Source organism: Spermophilus citellus, assembly GCF_964194105.1.
Source record: "Spermophilus citellus genome assembly, chromosome: 4".
Lineage (NCBI taxonomy): Eukaryota > Metazoa > Chordata > Mammalia > Rodentia > Sciuridae > Spermophilus > Spermophilus citellus.
This window is the reverse complement of record NC_138185.1, coordinates 45168806-45187868: the sequence shown is the minus strand read 5'-3', so window position 1 is coordinate 45187868 and position 19063 is coordinate 45168806. Positions and strand designations below refer to the sequence as shown.

General features: G+C 38.4%; 1 protein-coding gene across 1 annotated transcript in view; it reads right to left on the bottom strand.

The window, feature by feature from the left end:
• Window positions 1-19063, bottom strand: part of CFAP61 (cilia and flagella associated protein 61) — a gene marked incomplete at its 3' end in the record, with an annotated part of 257071 nt that overhangs the window by 198546 nt on the left and 39462 nt on the right. Inside the window, exons 8-9 of the mRNA XM_081290916.1 lie at window positions 15232-15391; window positions 838-929 (exon numbers count right to left, since the gene is read on the bottom strand). Coding sequence (XP_081147042.1) covers window positions 838-929; window positions 15232-15391 — 252 coding nt within the window. The remainder of the gene's footprint in view (window positions 1-837; window positions 930-15231; window positions 15392-19063) is intronic.

The following is a 19063-nucleotide window of genomic DNA, read 5'->3' as shown; positions in this document are numbered from 1 at the left end:
TGTATTTTTTCCATAAGGTCAACATGAAAATCAGAGAGGACAATCCAGGTGATGTAGTGCTAAGACTCAGGAAGAGACCTGAGTGGCCTTGTTCCTAAGAATATAAGGGACATACACTGAACCCATACAGGACCCAGAACCCAGAAAATGTGATCATTTTTAATTACATGAAGTCATTAGCTATCAGAGGTTAGCAGAGATGGAAAGATGGATGAATTCCGGAGTCCTCCCACCAAATCGTGGGGCCTCCTGTGTACCACACTCAGGCCCTAGGTATGGGTTATCTCCCTTATTAGGTCATGATAGGTGGCAGCAGCACACACAGAGCTCTATTAAAGTCATGCTGATATAACAGGAGGGGAGGGAACAAGAAGGGTTACTCCTGAGACCAGGCTAGAGCAGTAAACCTGGCATCTATCCAGGGAGCTGTGGCAGATGTTTCTGTAGTTTATAAGGCCCAATCAGAACAGGAAGAAACATGCTGCCATATTTGAATATGCAGAAAGTGTGTGAGTCTCTTTAGAAAGTCCAGATTTCCTAATGAGCTTCCAATAACAACTTTATTTGCCTCCTCCTCCTAAAGACAGGGAATAGGTAGGAATGAAGGTGGGGAATGATTAAAATCTTGTTCTGACATGTGTTCTGCACTATATCAGTGAAGCTTTGATTTGCCCACTATAAATGTGTGTGGTCTCTTCAGCCTTAGCTAGTAGGGCCTTTCTGTACCATGTGCTACAACTTTTGGGTAATGACCCCAGCACCAGAGATTCTCCCAATGCCACAAGTAGCCCCAGGCCCATCTCCAGGCCCCAGAAATGGGAAAATGGTCTCCCTTACCTGGATGTTCTCCATGGACTCTATATATAGAGTTTCCTCTGGCTCCTCAGAAATTCTCTGGACTCCTAGCCTGTTACTCATGAACTCAGCATCTTTGAGAGAAAGAATAGAATAAGAAAATAGATGATAAATATCTATGAAACCACAGGAAATTGGGCAGCATGATCATGTATTTTAAACTATGATTATCTGAAAACTTAAATTTCAGACGGCAGCAACTGGAGGTGAAAATAACAGGTTCTTTCCAGCCCACTTCAATCCTGACTCTGACACAGAGGTCCAGGAAAAGTTCCTCCTCAACTTCTCTGATCCTTCCCCAGGAGAGCTATGAAGATGAACTGTTATGCATGATGGTCTTGGGCCTGAGCATGGTGCACAGAAGGCCCTAATATTTGCCAGTCCCTGGACAATGAGATCCTTTGCTGGTATCCCCCTTGAAGTTTACAAACAACTGATTATGACAGAATTTAAAAGGATCTTAAGACAGAAGGTGGAAAAGACCACAATCAGCAACATCAGTGCTAATAGACTGCCAAGGATTAACACAAGAGCTGCTTTGTCTTTGTTTGGAAATACTGTGAAATTGGGGTCTACCAATAGCCATGAAATTCACTTTTCTATCTTGCAAGAGTTGAGTTGAATGTCATTTTAATATGTCTAAAACATCAATAATCAGAATATTTAATCTTCATTAAAAATTACAATGAGCAAAAAATTCCCATTTTCTATAGAAAGTGCCCCCTTTCCATTTTCTGTGACTGAAAGGGAACAATTCGGGAGACACCATCATCATAGGAATGCCTGCACTCCTTTTGTCTCACGCAGGGCCTACTCTGCTAGGGGATTCTTAACTATGACATCTGCTCTCAGCCTTTGGGCCTTATCTAAGAGCAGTCCCAGGATGCTCTAGCCAGATGCACCAGAGGACCTGAACCCTCTAGAGGCCTCCAGAGACACTGTGGCTACTCTTTGTGTTTTTAACCACCCATCAGACACTGCAAGGCCAGAGGCAGCTCAGTGTCCATTCTGCTTCCTCTTCTTCCTTGGTTTTCTTGCAATGCCCACCAAGGCAACAGCCCCTACAGACACTTCTCAACCCAAATTACTGTATCACAAATGTTTCTTACCTATTTCTTACAAAGATATAGGGAATTGAAATAGATTTACTTTATTGTTGTGAGCAAATGCATACAGAAATATGAGTTCATATTTTTCCTATGTATATCACTCTTATGTAACAACTACACAAGTGAATGAAGGATTTACAGCATGCAGAAGCTTCCTTTCTCCCTGACAAATCAATACAACTATTCAAACTTTTACCATCAATTAGTTTTGCTTAGTTGCAAATTTTGTAATGAAAAAAAACCCCACTCATATCAATAACTCTTTATTTTAAAGTGGTACCTTTGCAAAAAAAAAAAAAAAAAAAAAAAAAAAAAAAAAAGAGATACTTCTCTGTAATCCCAGCTGCTCTGGAGGCTGAGACAGGAGGATTGCAAGTTCAAAGTCAGCCTTAGCAACAGTGAGGTGCTAAACAACTCACTGAGACCCTGTCTCTAAATAAAATACAAAATAGGGCTGGGGATGTGTTTCAGTGGTCAAGTGCCCTGAATCCAATCCCCGGGATTCCCCCCCACACACACACACACACAAAAGAGAGAGAGAGATACTTTCTTCCTCCTTTAAGTTTTAAATATGAAGAACTACAAAAAGCACAAGTAAAAGAAATGTAGACCCATACTGTACACACATTTCTTTTCTAATTAGGATAAAATCACTAGAAAGTAAAAACATCTTAAAGAATGGATTCCATTGGCAGTGAACTGATGATCCTGATGATTTAACTATTTGACAGACTAGTGCTCAAGAGACAATTACCAACTACAATGACTAATTGTCTTGACTAAACTGTCGTGAAGTGTTGCAGTTTATTATTAGACAGCTGCCACCCTTGTCCCCAGAGGTGCCTGCATTTCAGAACTGGGCGAGGTGATGCTAAATCTCTCTCTGCAACCTCTCTTGGGTTTTGTGAAGTTTAATTAGTTGATGTTCATAATGCACCCTGAGGTCTTCAAATGTGACATGCTATCCCAGGGAAAAGTCAAGGCAGTGGTATTATATAACACACAACAGAAAACACCACTGAGCTGCAAGTTTAATTGTTATTTGAGTAGCTTAGAAGTTATGAACCAGTGATTTCTAGTAGGAGTGGAGGCACAGTTTTCTGGGGCTTTCTCTCTAAGTGAGACTACTTATCTGAAGTGCATTTACCACAAAGTTAGTTAAGCTAGAAATTCAAATACCTAGCTCAGGTACCTCCTGACTGGTTATTAAAACAGTGACCTATTGCAGTAGAAATAGAACAAAATGGAATTAAAAATAGAGCCAGATAGTTATGAAATGTTGATAAATGTTAACAATGGCAGTTAAATTTCATGAAGAAAAGAATAAACTATACAATTAATAGTGTTGGGTAAGAACATGAGAAAAAAATTTCCACCTCTATTTCATATTAGACACAAAAATCATTTGCAGATAGATTACAACTTGAAGGATTAAAAAAAACCACTTTGAAATTACTAGGAGAAAATATAGGAGAATATTTCATAACCTTGTGGGTGGAAAAGCTTTCCTTAGAAATGTGGAAGGCAGAAGTCAAAAAAGAATAATAATGACATATTTAGTACACTAAAGTTCTGTTGGAAGAAACCCTTTAATTTTTTTTTTAAATAAGTAGATATGTGGAGAAAATATTTGCAACACCTATAATATGCCAATGATCAAATTCTAGGAAACAGAAAAAACAGACAAAGGAAGAAAACAGATTGAAAATACAAGTGGCCAATAAGCATATGAAAAGTGTTCATCCTCAAAAGGATTTGCAGAAATAAAGTTAAAACAATGCTATCTTCTTTCAGACCTATCAAACTGGCCAGTTTAAAACTGACAATAATAAGTATTGGTACTGCCATGTTTGGTGACATGTATCTCTAAGTCCAGCAAGAATAAATCTAGGAATATAGCCTCACAGAAACTTGGAAAGGGGTCCAGAGAGATATGTAGAAATGTTCAGAAGCGGGGCTTTTATCTCATTAACCTGTTGATGGGTTTATAATTGAATGGCCTACTGAGAGGTGGTGCAAGGCCTAAATCTCCTGGCCTCCCTCTCCTGTCCTGCTTTGCCTCCCGCCACTGTCTCTCTTGATGCTCCAGCAACTCTGAATTTGTACTTTTCTCTAATAAGCATGGTCTCAAACACCCCCTTATTCTGCATGCTTTTTTTTTTCAATAAACTGAAAGAAAATGTTTCAATTTCCTCACTCAGACAGCTTGTTTTAGTCAGCTTTTGCATCACTGTGACCAAAAGAATGGACAATAACAATTTTAGAACAGGAAAAGTTTATTTGGGGCTCACAGTTTCAGAGATCTTGGTCCATAGATGGCTGACATCATTGCTTTGGGTGAGGTAGAGCATCATGGTAGAGGGTGTAGAGGAGGAAAGCTGCTCAGTACGTGGCAATCAGGAATCAGAGAGAACTCTGCTCACCTGGGACAAAATATGAATCCCAAGGGCACATCCCCAGTGACCTACTGCTCCAGCTACACCCTCCCTGCTTATAGTTACCACCCAGTTAATCCTTCAGTGGATTAATCCACTGATTAGGTTACAAGTCTCATAATCTATCATTTCACCCCTGAAAATCCTTGCACTGTCTCACACATGAGCTTGTGGGGATAGCTCATATCCAAAACATAAGACAGCTCCAAGTTGTTCCTGAGTTTTAACTCAAAAAAGTTTTTCTTCTCTATGAAGTCTGTGCTGATTAATGTTCCCAAGATGACCTAGTTGTAATTCTACTATGGTTTCTATCACAATTTTTTCTCCTTAGGAGGAATTATCCTCCTGTAGATTTGTTTATCCTGCATGTTTATTTGGCCAGTGGATGGTACTACATTTACCATATAGACCAGGCTCCTAAAGTCTGGAATATGGAATGAACTCAAAATTTTCCTAATGACTGAAAAAAAAACTGCAAGAGTCTAGTAATAAAGTTCATAATAATACCAAGAAAAATTTTAGGCAGCCTCATAAAAGAGGACAAGGGCTTGTTTTATATTTTTCAATTAAATTCCTCCCATCTAAGATGTAGCACAGACTTTAGGTTTTACAGTATGATAAACTTGAGCTCAAAGCATTAGTAATTCTTAGATTATTAACTTGAGATGAGACCATAGTTTGAGCCTCCTCCAGGAAAACAGATAACCATTTTCCCATTGTTATTTTACCAACAACAAGATAACTAATGCTAAATTTGAGTTGTCTCCTAAGGTTAGGAGGAAGATCAAGACAAAAATCATCAGCAACATTTTTTTGTGTATGTGAACATGGGTTGTAATGATTACGTGAATTCTTTACATTCTTTGTATTCAGATCCTTTACCATGTAGCATCCTCTACTCTGATTCTGGGCTCAGCCATATACCCTGCTCAGGACACATGACATATATTGATACAAAGCCTCTATCTGAAGAAGTCTTTCATGTTTCTAATTTTCTTTTGCACTTCTACCATCACCATGAAACATGCCCAATATAGCTTGCTAAGGGATTAGAGGAATATGGAGCAGAGAAGAGGATAGCTGACATCAGCTGATACCCAACCAACCCAAGACATGTGAGAAAACTCAGCCAAAATCAGCAGAGCTGCCTAACTGACCCCAGACAAAAAGAACCATACAAGTTCATTGTGATATTACACTTTAGTTTGTAGTTTGGTTGTTGGAAACATTATTATGGCAATGAATTATTTATGTAGTTACAAAATATAATGGAAAGAAAATACCAATTAAATTTATATACCACTGGTGAGATTAATAAAGAATGACAGTTAAAGATTAAACCACACAGAGTAGATTCTCTGTCTTCAATGCAATTAAACTAAAACCTAAAAATAAAAAAGATAACTAGGATATCTTTAATGGATAAATAAAATATACTACATACATACAAAGGAATGTTATTCAGCCTTAAAAAAGAAGGAAATCCTGTAATATATGAGAACATTAAGGAAACTGGGGATATTGTGCTAAGTGAAATAAGGTGGTCACAGACAAGTAATGCATGATCCATTTATGAAGGTGTCTAAAACAGTCAAATTCATAGAAGCAGAGACAATGTAGAGATCAGGAATAAAGACACTGGGCTGGGATAGAGTAGAGTACTTGCCTACCATGTACAAGACCCTTGGTTTGATTACCAGAACCACAGGAAATAAAAAAAATTATTATAGATCTCTGCACAGATAAGAATAGCAGAAATAATTTTAAGTTTTTACCTAAAAGCATCACTTTAATCAAGTGATCAAAGTGACACACATCATCAGTAATGGAACAGACTAAAAATGTGTCATCCCAGATAAGACGAACTGAGAACTCAAAGTGCCCTCTATACAACATGGAAATCATCATGAACATAAAGTACGCTCTCCAAAATTTATGGGCCTACAATCCTCAAAAGTATCCAGATCTTAAAAGTCAAGGAAATACTAAAGAACCATTCCAAACTTAAAGATAGTAAGACTGTTATGGTTTAGACATGAGGTATCCCCCAAAAGCTCATGTGGGAGACAATGCAAAAATTTTCAGAGGTAAAATTAGATGAGTTATAGTCTAATCAGTGGATTAATCTATTGACATTGATTAATTTATTCATGTTAATGCCCTGATTTTGGTGGAGGTTGTAAAGGATTATGTCCCCCTGTGTAGGAAATATACACTGAAGTATTCAAAGGTGACCTAGCTAGCTTACTTACTCTCATAAAAAAGTACATTCATTTTGTTTGCAAATTTAAGGCTGTTTCCATTTAACTAAACAATATATAATTAAATTAAATTAACATTCCATTTAATTAAGGGTCTATACACTTTTTAAAATGTATAGAACTGGGCCCAGCATCTTAGAGAGACCCTGTCTCAAAATGAAAAATAGAAAGGACTAGAGTGTCACTCAGTGCTAGAGAAGCTCTGGATTCAATCCTCAGTATCAAGAAAATAAATAAATAAATAAATAAGAGCACTACTTCCATCACTCACTCTCTCTCTCTCTCTCTCTCTCTCTCTCTCTCTCTCACACACACACACACACACACATATTCTCTCTCTCTCTCTCTCTCTGTGTATGTGTGTGTGTGTGTGTGTGATTTGCTTATTTTTCTCTTTACTCCAAGCTATTTTGTATAGATTTAAATCAGCATTCAATAAAAAAGTTTGGAGTCTTTTTCCACACAGAATTGGATATATATATTCTCTCTCACACACACACAAATACACACCCATTTCTACAACTGTATGCTAATAATTTCTTTCTTTTCTTTTTCTTTTTCTTTTTTTTTGGTGCTGCGGATTGAAACCAGCGCCTCACAAATGTTAAACCACACTCTTCCATTGACTTATACTCAGAACCAGGCTAATAATTTTTAATCTTCATTATACTAAATGAGGCTTTTCAAGAAAAATCAAATTTACTGTCACTGATTCATAAAGACCTGAGTCTATTAATAACCTTGAGGGAAAATGGGAAAGTTGTCAAAAATGCTTCCATGTGCCTCTCCCAAGTTTTGTGTGAGCAAGCCCATGTGGCCTTGGAGGTCTGGAAACACCAAAAATTCAAGCAAAATGCAGTGGGGAGAAGGCTTGTAACCCAGTAAAAAAATAACTGGCTTCATGTTGTACATCAGAATTAATAAATTTTCCTTTGTTTGTTGCTATGTGCAAAGAATGTGGTTTTTAGTAATTGCTTCCTTAGTTGCTTTGCTCAGATTAAATTTGGCCCATGATATTTTAAGAGTCATCAAAAACCCTTTGTAAACAGACAGAACTCACAGTGACCCCTGTGCAATGGGTGCAGCCCACCAACAGCCAATTTAATCAAGGGGAAATTCAGAGTATTCGTGGCAAGCAATTGATTTTCAAGAGAAAAGTCAGCGGGATCAAACAGCCAGTTGGGATGAAAATCCCTTGAATCACCCCTATCACCGTGTTTTCTAGCAACCAACTCCTGCTTCCATATAGTGTAATAGCCAAATTACTATAATTATCCTACAACACAAGTGGCATATCAACATTATTTTAAACATGGATTTTTTTGCATAATCTTTCATTATTATCATTCAGCCTCCCATTTGGAAATGGAAAACAACAACAAACTGTGATCTACCCCCAAAAGAAAAAAGGTCACCAGAGAGAATAAATAAAAGGGTTATTTACATGTGAATATGCTGAGATGTGTTTTACAGTCAAATACACTCTTGAAATTCATTAAATGCCTTCTCCCCTGCTTCATAAATATGGGCAAAAGAGACATCGCCTACTGAGAAAATAATCCCAGCACATAATGATCATAACGAATAAAAATAAAGCCACTTTTCTTTCAAAGACCTCCAGGCCCTATATCAAAATGCGTTTGTAGTTCCACCATTGTGAAATGCATCTGACTGCTGGAGAGCAAGGCTGAGTCATATCACAGGTTGCTCCCAGGGCTGAAGAGGAGAATAGGAATGTGGATCAGAGAGGCTTCCTCTCTGCAAAATAATAGGTTCTTAAGTGGTTGCCATCATTTGTTGCTGCTGTTGTTTTCGAAGATACTGGAAAGGGTTTGGAAACCAGCATTGGAATGAAGAAGGAAAATCGGCAACAGGTTTTGCTAAATAACCATTAGGCTCACTCAGAGGGCTTTTAGGGCTGTGTCCCTAGCAGCAAGCTCTGGGTTTCAGGTCTGGCTCATATTCTTCCTGGGATAATACAAGCTCAAGGGCTCAGCCCTATAGAACCTCTAGACAGATTGTCAACCTTGAAGATAACCAATTCAGCCTAGGCATAGGACTGGTATTATTTATTTTAAGTTATTATTTATCAACATCTCTAGCAAAGCACTAAATTCACATGGTTAGTTCTAGAAAACTGAAGTTGGCTAAGAGTAGCTAAAACTTTGGAAGAAGGCAATCTGGTTACCTTCAGATGCTAAAGATATTGAGTGGCTTAAAAATAAAACACAAATTGTGAATTGGAACAAATGTAAGTTGATTCATTAGGCTTTGCATCATTAAGTATATCAGACGTTGCTGCCACTATCCACATTATTATCATAGCTTTGCAGCTAGAAGGCACAGAAGATCCATACTGCCAAACCATAAGGAAAGAAAAGGCAGAGGTAGGAGGGAGAACTGAGATGCTAAAACCCAAATCATAGTGGGGGATAAAATGGCATATTGGGTGCCAATAACATGGTGTGCCCTCTAAGTGAGAGATGGGAAAGGGCCCTAGAACTTGTCCTGTCCCCTGGGAAGTGAGGTGGCTAGGGGACAGCAGGCTGAGTAGAGCTCCTTTCCGAGGGACATCTAAAACCCACACCAGAGCAGAGAAACCCATTCAGTGAGAAATGGAGTGGTGGGGGAAGGGAGTCATTCCAAGGATAGAGGGCTAAGTGACTGCAGCTTGAATCCAGCCAGGGGAAGAAAGTCGGTTTATGAAAGAACACAAATATTACTGAAATGGCCCCCACCCTGAACATATAGCACACAGGAACCAGGGAAGGGAGGGAGATACTATGGAGCTGCTTCTTCAACTGTGTTCTGTCTCCTCCCACCCCACCATCCCAGAACTCTATATGTTGAAGTCTGAACCCCTGGTACTTCAGAACAGGAAGACTATTTGGAGGTAGGATCTTTAAAGAGATAATTAAGTTAAAATGAGTTCACTGAAGTGAGCCTTAATCCAATATTACTAGAGTTCTCTTAAGAAGAAAAAATCTGGACACAGGTGGGTACAGAGAGAAGCCCGTGTGAAGACAGGGACAAATTGGCCAATGGCAACCCTAGGAAAAAGGCTTCAGAAGAAAACAATCCTGCTGAAACACATTGATCTCAGACTTGCGGCCTCAGAATGATGAGACAATAAATTTCTGTTTTTTAAACCATCCCATCCATAGTACTTTGTTATGACAGTCATAGAAAATTAATATAAAGTCCTAGTGGTTCACTAGTTAAATGACTAGAGAACATGACTAGTATTCAAAAAATGTCCTGAGATATGTAACGCAAATACATTGGCCGGAATATTGCCATGCTCCACAATGGGTGTTTTTTCATTCATATTTGGATTCTGTGTTAAGAGAAAAATAAAGTAAAATAGAAGGGGACTGGGAATAAAAAATGGAACTTAGGATGAGAGGATAAAAGACCTGGGAGTATTTAATACACAATAAATAAGAATTTAGTCATTGTTTTTTAGCTCTGGCACGTTGAGAGTGATTCCAGATGTTTCCCAGCTGAACAGAAGAGGGACAAACTATGGTCAGCTGAGGGACAAACTATGGTAAGAAGCAAATGTTAAGTTCAATGAAAATAAATTAAATAACACATAAAGAAATATTTCCTGACAGTAAGAGGTGATTTTTAAAATAATATTAAAGGTGACATTGGGGATGTTATGAAAATTATTATTTTGAAGAGCCTTTTAATATATAATAAGCAACACCTCCTAGATAGCTTGGTTACAAGGGGTTACTCTAATTATCCTTTTGAAAGCCCACAATTCTGTTATATAAAATTAAATTTCTCCCTGCCAAAGAGCACTTCAAATTCTACAGAGATTTTGTAAGGTGGGCCCCGGGTGTGTAATGAGATTTACAAGTCTGAACCTTGCAGGGGTCTTTTAAAAGAGATTTGTGCTGCCCAGAACACACAGGCCTACATGAGGAACAAAAGTTTTGTTTTGTTTGCTTGTTTTTATTTTTTTATTAACTATTAAACGTGGTGATGCCAATACAGCTGTGGAAACACAGGCTGTGTCCTATTTTGCTGTATGCATCATCAAGAAAATTGCCAGCTCAATTCTGATTCCAAAATCATTATTGTGATGATGTAGGTAACAAAAGACACAGCTTGATTTGCAAATGCCACACAGGGCCACAACAACCATCATTTGGGACCCTTTTATTGTTACCAAAGGAGAATATTCATTAACTGCATATGGAACATCTTGATGTGGTTCCATACTTTTTGCAGAGACTCTTATTTTAAAAGGGGGTTCTTATTATATTAACATTTAAATAATTAGTACAAAACATTTAAGGGGTTCTCTTAGTACAATCTCCTACACAAGCAGAAAGCCTTTTTTTTCTAATATGTATTACTGTTTGTGAATTTTTCCAACATTCCAGGAACCTGTTACTTCTCAACTAAGTTCTCCAATAATTAAAAAATAAACTTTTACAAGTTTTTCCCTATATTGGGACAAAAAATCTGCATCCTTGGAACTTGTTCTCATTGGTCCCAGTGAAGTCCCAGTACATAAAACTCAAAATTTACAAATGTGAAGATATGCAAAATGGGGAGCATTTTAACTCAGGTAAAATGCAAACTAAATGTGCATAGTTAAACTTTTTAGATTCAATGGAAACATAAGGCTGAAATGATGAAGAACAGTAGGCTAATCATAATGTACGTAAAGAACTAGAAAAGGAAAGCTGCCATGTTAGCTAAAGAATGTTCCGTCTTGACATCTTTCTGCTTGGAAGGGTTGAGGTTGGTGTGCAATTGCAAGTTCTCACAGCTGGTGGACCCTAACTCTACTCCATTGTGGTTAATATACATAAATGATTTCATAGCTGGTAGGAAAAGACCTGACCAGCAGTATTGCTTATCTGGGTTCTCTTCAAAATAGACCTTGATCCAAAAATTCAAGTACAACCATTTATTTGGGAGTATTCGGAGAAAGCTTCCATGAGGGAATAAGGATTCGACTTAGGAAGCAAAGTCTGCTTCTGGAGTGTTAATTTCCTGGCACTTCCCACTGGTTTCTACCATAGGTCAAAGTGGCCTTCCATAGTTCTGGAAAAGTTCACACATACAGAGGCGAAGATTCCAGCAGAAGGAAGCTGTGCACACGCGTGTGTACATACACACTAAAATCTGAGGGATATGGTTGGGTCCACTGATAACTCATTAAAGTAACTATTCATTAAATAACTCACTGACCTGGAAAAAACTGATCATGTATCTAGTGAAGCAGACCTGTTCACTGGCATTTTCTGATATAGCCATCCAAGATAAAAACTCACCTTGGGCCGGGGATGTACTCAGGGGTAGAATGCCTGCTTACTTAATCATACTTAAATAAAAGAGGATAGTAAGACACCATGCCCTGGAAAGCACCTTTCCATTCCCCTAAACCTAGCCAAGTTAAGGGAACAATGAGAGCAAGTTTAGGCTACATACTCTCTATCGGATACATACTATCTTGAAGGACAATGGCTTTCTCTCATGTATGCTGGAAATTAAGTCAATGTTATCTATAAAAAGCTACTATTTTACATGTTTGCCAGGACAGCTGTTCTTTGGGATGTTGGTCATATAAAGAGCAAAACAAGTTAATGCTGGTGACACCATTGTTTTTGCAGCTTAACTTATAAAACCCCTCCCCCTGTGGTAACTGGTGTGGATCAGAGAACCAGGGAGAAGTAAATGTTGTCCAGATCAGCCTCTAGTGCACTTCATGCAGCAAAGAAGCACCTGTCCAGCCTGTCACCACTGGACTTTCTGGTAAAGCAACTGTCCAGCATGTTGCCACTAGAACTTCCCCCTGAGCATTTCTCAATCAACTCTGTCTCATATTCCATGTCTCTGGCAACCTATTCTACTGCTTTAGCACAAGCTGAGCAGTAGATGGTACCAATGTATGAGGCAGAGGGTTCTATCCCAAGCAACAAAAAATAAAAACATAAAAAGTCACCTTACCAAGACTGTCACCTTGAACAGAAGCAGAAAGAGACTGGATCTGAGTTCTGGGTCAGCCTATAAAGAGCTTTAAAACCTTGGATGAGCTTGGACCAGAGGTGAAATGAACAGAACTTCACCTGTCCTAGCTCTTCTACAGCAAGTTTTGAGGATAAAATGAGAAAATATACATATGAAAAACCTTTGAAATGGAAAAAGTACTAAACAAGATACAAGATATAAGGCACAACAATGTGTGTTCATTTGAAACAAGAATTTTGGTTCATATTTTAGGGAAATTATGTTTCCTTTAACTTGGGACTTTCATCAGAAAAAAAATGTCACAGTAGATCACAGTACATTTAGAATTTTCTCTGGAGCCTCATTCTTTGTTGTTGTTGATATGAAGATGGCAGCAAAATGTGTTGATGACTCTTTTCTTAGATATAATGAGCTGTTGATGATTTGTAAATCCATCCCTGAGTTATTTGGAAGTCTACAATAGTAGTTCCCTGGTGAAAATTTCATGAAGAATCATCTTTGTATCTGTGAACATAAAGCTGATTTTCAAAAATAAACAAGGTCCAGAAGATAACAAGAAAAGTTTTCCTATTTCTTTCACTTACCAAGCTGTCCTAGAGCTTCTGATTTTAAGCAAAAATCCTGAGGGAAGTAAAGAGAAGTAAGACTTGGGGGCTTTTGTTAGACAAAGACATATGTATGATTTTAAGTCAAGGATTCTGTTTAAATTTGAGTCCTCCCTCATTAAGTTTCTAAGACAGGAATTTTCCATTGATTCTATGTAGGGAATAGCAGTAGCATCAGAGCCACTTGGGAGGAACTTGATGGGAGAGATTATATCTTTTCAGCTTGTTTGTAATAACAGCAGCCTGGAGAAGACAACTTAAAAATTTGTAGGACTTACTGTGGACTTGGCACGGAGCTAAGCATATCACAAAACTTCTAATATTTACCCCCCCCCAATACTTATTTGGGTTAGATACTATTTTTATCTCCATTTTATATAGAGAACATTGAGCCATAACAAGGCTCCTATTTGGTTTCGCATTGGATAGTGGCAAATTAGAGTTTAGGACTGTCTCATGGAGAAAAGCTCCTTCAGACCACTCCTATGATGTCTCTTGGCTGAGAAGCCTGGGCAAGCTGGCCTTCACTATAAAACAGTAATGACCTCAAATCTTTTTTACGAAGGCTGTTGTCATCAGTACAACAAGCAAGCACTTCTCCACCCATGGCCTCACAAGTTCTCTGTGATGAGTGTGTAGAGCATGCACACTCATGCACTTGGTTTTCCCATCCAGGGGATATGACCAGCCAAATCATCACCTTCTTTTGTCTAGATTTCCAAGTCTTATGCCACCAACCAAAGTATTCCTTTTCCTGTATTTGAGCAATCTTGGTATATTCTTTCACACAGGAGAAAGCAGAGCAATTCAAAATACCCTGATTCTGCCCTGGAGAGATTCAAATAGGTGAAAGGCCAATCACAAAGAGTTAACTCTGCTAACAATGAGGATCAACATTTACTGAGCACTGAATTTATTTGAGAAGCACTTTAAATGGCTTATCTGGGTGAAACTTCAAGGCTTCCCTGCGTGGGAAACATTACTATTATCTCTACTTTGCAAATGAAGAAACCCAGGTTTAGAGAAGTGAATTAACATACCCAAAGTCACTTGCCTGCCTGCATGTGTCTGCCATAAGAACACACTTCACTGCAAAGATACCCGTGGATATGGTGAGCCCTTGTTAAATTAAAACGCAGATGTTTGAGATTACCTCATTCTACTTGGTGAAAATCCTGACACAGACAATATTTCAAAGTTGATTTTATTATTTCATGTAACTAGAAACAAGTTAAGCAAGTTAAAAATGACTACTTGCAGTAGACCTATTCTAGGTAAGATTTTGTCAAAGACATGAACACAGAAGCATTAATTGCTGGGATTAATATTTTAAAAATCTTTTGAGTTCCTTTTATTTATTTTTAGTTTTAGTTTTTGGTAATGCTGAGAATAAAACCCAAGGCTTTGAACATGTCAGGAAAGTACGCTACCACTGAACAATATACCCAGTTTCTTGAGTTCTTAATTTGAAAAAATAATTTTTTCTATTTTAGCTAAGCATGTGTGCCAATGTGCACATGTGTGTAAAATCTTGAAATGCCAGCAATTATTTTACCAAAATTTATTTTTAACAGTGAACATTCTGAATTTGGGAGCTCTTAGCTGCAAGGCCAACATATCTAAATATACCAATGCACTTTTGACCTTCTCTGCCCATAGATATTTGTATAAGGATGTGATAACCACAGAAACTACTCCTAAAGGGGAGTGGAGAAGGAAAAGCAAAATGCCCTCTATAGTTTTATCACTTAGCAAAGAAAACAAATAGGGGGTCTGGGGTTGTAGCTCAGTGGTAGAGCACTTACCTAGCATGTGTGAGGCACTGGATTCAATCCTTAGCATCACATAAAAACAAATAAAATAAAGATATTGTGTCCATCTACAACTAAAAAATAATTAAAAGAAAAAGAACACAAATATGTCCAAGGCATGGATTTTATTTCTTGAGATGCCCCTGAGATAGCCACAATACCTTGATCTTCTTGAACATCTATTTCTTGTGGTGTTTCCAGAATGTCATCAGGATGTGGGACACAGAGTCCATGGAAAGGCCCCAAGTCGAAGCACTCGTGCAGCAGGGGCAAGTTCACTCTTGAGCACACACTCATGAACCCGACAGCTATACCTTCCACCTGGAACATCCAAAACACCTGGTTACTCCATCAGACCTCAAGTGATTATCATCATGAAACTTCCATGAGCCCTGGGCACGTGGTCTGATGATGACTTCACAGGCACTTTGAGTTGTTTAAGAGAGAAAGGAGTATCTTCCTTAAGTAGCTCTAGTGTCCAGCACAATGTAAAGTACATATAACATGTTCAAAGAAATGTCCAACAAGAGACCACTACAGACAATCCTAGAGGTGGATAAGTAACTTAGGGAAGTTGCCAGAGAGTTCTGGAGAGGGAACTATTGGAACTTACTTTCTTAGCCAATCTCCCTGCCTTCCCCATATCCTCTGCCATCTGGTGTCTTTATCATTTTATCCTCCTACAAATCCTATGTCTCCTATGCACTTTCCTCCCTTCATGGTAAGATGAATCATTGTTCCAGTGCCCAAATGATTGGTCCTCAATTCAGAGAACACTCATGATTATTAGCTCCTTATCATGTAGGAACTCTTCAATTTCTCTTGAATTTGTTTATTTGTTGATTGGATGGTCTGACGGGAGGAAAGTTGAGGAAAGGTTTGGTGGGAAATAGTTGTGTGAACCTGAGTAAGGCCAGGTGGGTTCACTAGATGGCTCTGATCTCCAAATATATCACTGCTCAGCATCTAACAGACATAGGGTTTTGATCTTCTTGCAGTGGTCCTATGACTCTGGGTCCTTGACGAGAGATGCATAGGTAGGAAATTGAGTAACTAACTGATCTTGACCCATTATTGGTACCAAAAAATTATGAATTAACAAACTATTTTAATTCTATCATATTCCATATTGAGAAATGATTGTGACTGGAATTCCTTATTATGGGCTGGGGTTGTGGCTCAGCAGTAGAGCGCTCACTTAGCATGCGCAAGGCCCTGGGTTCGATCCTCAGCACTACATAAAAATAAAATAAAGGTATTGTGTCCAACTACAACTAAAATTAAATATTTTTTAAAAAGAAGAAGTTTCTTATTATGTCCCTTTACTAATTCTGTATTTCATTCCTCTCTGTATTTAAAATTTAAGGAGAGAGAGAATGTATAGTCCTTTAAATTTCACACAAATAATTCCTATGGATTAGTAAGTGGGTTTTAAGCAAATTCCCAGTTGAACGCTTAGACTCTGACTGCTCTTATTAGAAACCTGAACTTACTAGATCCTATCCCTCAAGTATTCAGACTTAATTTTTGGAGATATTCCATTCAGAAAGTAGAGCTCAATAACCACAGCATTCCCTATTCCCAGAAATGCTGCGTTTATTCATAAGTGCCCAGTCAGAGAAAATGGTCAATGCTTTAACATCCTAAAACAGAGAATCAATTAATCATAACGTTTAATCTTTTAGATGACACAGAAAAAAAAATTAAACTATTTGTTTCCCAATCTATCTTTAATTAAAAACCATTTGTATTCAAGGGTTTTTTGAAAAATAAATGTGAGATGCTCTTTGTTTTCTTCTCAATCATGAAATTCCAGAAGAATTTTTTTAAAAATCAATTTTTCCATGTATATTCTTTTCTTTACAGGATCCCCCAAATGCTACTTGATGTAAAAGACTGGATTTACACAGCTGTTTTACAAAGCCATTGACACTTTAATAAAAGTCCAAAATAAACATTTTAATTTTTTTCCCAAATAACAAGTGATTGTTTGTCTTGTTTGCACTCGTGAACAAAGGCTGCGTAGCTGCAGTTGTCTGGCTTCTCTGTAATTTTAGGCCCAAGACTCAGCAGACGCTGATTAACCAATCCATCTACCATATGTGCAGAAAGAGGCGGCCAGCCTCACTCCCGGCAGGGAAAATTGGCATCCATCTTGGTTCACATGGAGATGTCCTTCTAATCTACAGCCGCATTGGCGCAACGGAACTTCGATGGCCTGAAATACCTTTTGCTGGCTTCACGGCGAGCTGCATGTGCATGATAAGAATGTATTATTTATAAGACCGCTGTTAGTAATGAGCTATTACACTAATGGCTCATTGTGTTTGGAATTTGATTTCAAATGGCATGGATCACACATTCTGATGAAAATGAGAAAAACATGTTTTGCCATTAGGAACAAAGATTTAGCATTCTCCAATTCTACAACCTGTTATATTCCCATCATTCATCCAGGGTTGTAACAATTTACAAAAAGTTCATGATTAAGAGACAGCAACAGAGCAATGACATTTCCTGGAAGTTTCTGTTCCTTGCTCTGGATCTCTTTCAGATAACTCATTTGAAAAATACTATTCTTAAACATGAATTTGTGGGAGGATCCAAATGCATCTTTGTGTGTATTTGTGCTTTCCAGAAAAAAATAAATGGATTTATGAACTTCCTTACCACAAAAGTCTCTTCAATTACCTTATATTGGAGAACAAAATTGCAAGTTTTGTTGTTGTTCCTGTTTGTCCTGGGAGGATCTACGTGATACATGCGAAAGGTTTAGTGTCCACCGGCCTTGTCTTCATAAACACATAGACACACATATACTTTGTCGTTTATACTTCATCCAAAAACGCCTGCTGGTCACCCATCCCTTTTGGGTGACAATATTCCACAATGAGGGTTTTGTCCTCATTGTGACCACTGCTGGCTTTGATCCCCTTCTCCTGATGCCAAGTGCATGGCTAACCTGGCAGGCTCTCTCCTGCCCGCAGGTCAGTGGTGCTTACACCGACCACTGCTGCCCATGCCCTGGATGATGCCAAAGCAGACGCTCTGCCCATCTGTCTCTAGGAGCCGCCCTTGGCCTCCAACTGCCCTTCCTTGAAATTTCAGCTTGGAGTAAACACCAGATGTCAAGGTAAGCCAGGACAGAGTTGTGACAAGGAACTTGCAGTGAAGTCCTGACCCAAAACTCTTCCGAAGTAGCTACTGAGCCACAAAAAAAATCCTTGTAGCTAAAAACCCTTTAACTAGTCATTGGTTTTCCATTTAGCTCAGGCATAGCTCTTCGGCATTCAAAATGCATGACTTGAAACTGCCATGGGCCAGTTTGGAAAGAGACAGACTTGATATACTTTGTTGTTATCTCTGGTCAATGGTGGTTGCCTAAAAACATGGTGTGCTGATGAATGCCTTATCAGCATTCAGGGGGAAAAAGAACAGATTTGTAGCACTTGCCAATTTTTGTGGTATGAATACTCTCCTTATGGCCAATTTTAGCTACTAGCATGATATAAGTGAACACAGAACTGAGAAGAAGCATGTCATTAAATATATATCCACTATACAAAGACCACAGGCAAAAAATCTCAAGAGCGTAGACAGCAATAAAATAATTAGAATTGATTAATTGAAACTATTTAATGCTTTCTTTTAATATAATTTATTATGCTAGAAGTTTATATAAGTTTTTAATAATGGCTGTGTTTAACAAGCAGCTTGCAAATTTCCCAAAGATTTAAAAATCAGCTCTCTAGAGCCAGAGCAAGCTGGATGCAGAACATCACCACTCAAGGGCCTCTGAGGACTAGGGTCCCGGGAAGCCAGTGGGAGGGTTAGACCAGCACTCATCTTGAGCCCAAAAAGTCTTCAAGACACCAGATACGGCTCTGTTCAGACTGGAGATCACCTCCCAGGACCAGGTTCACAGGGCCTGCCTCTGCGCTTCTATTTTATGATCAAGGTCCTTGGTCTCATCTCCTCTGATGCCCAAGGCAG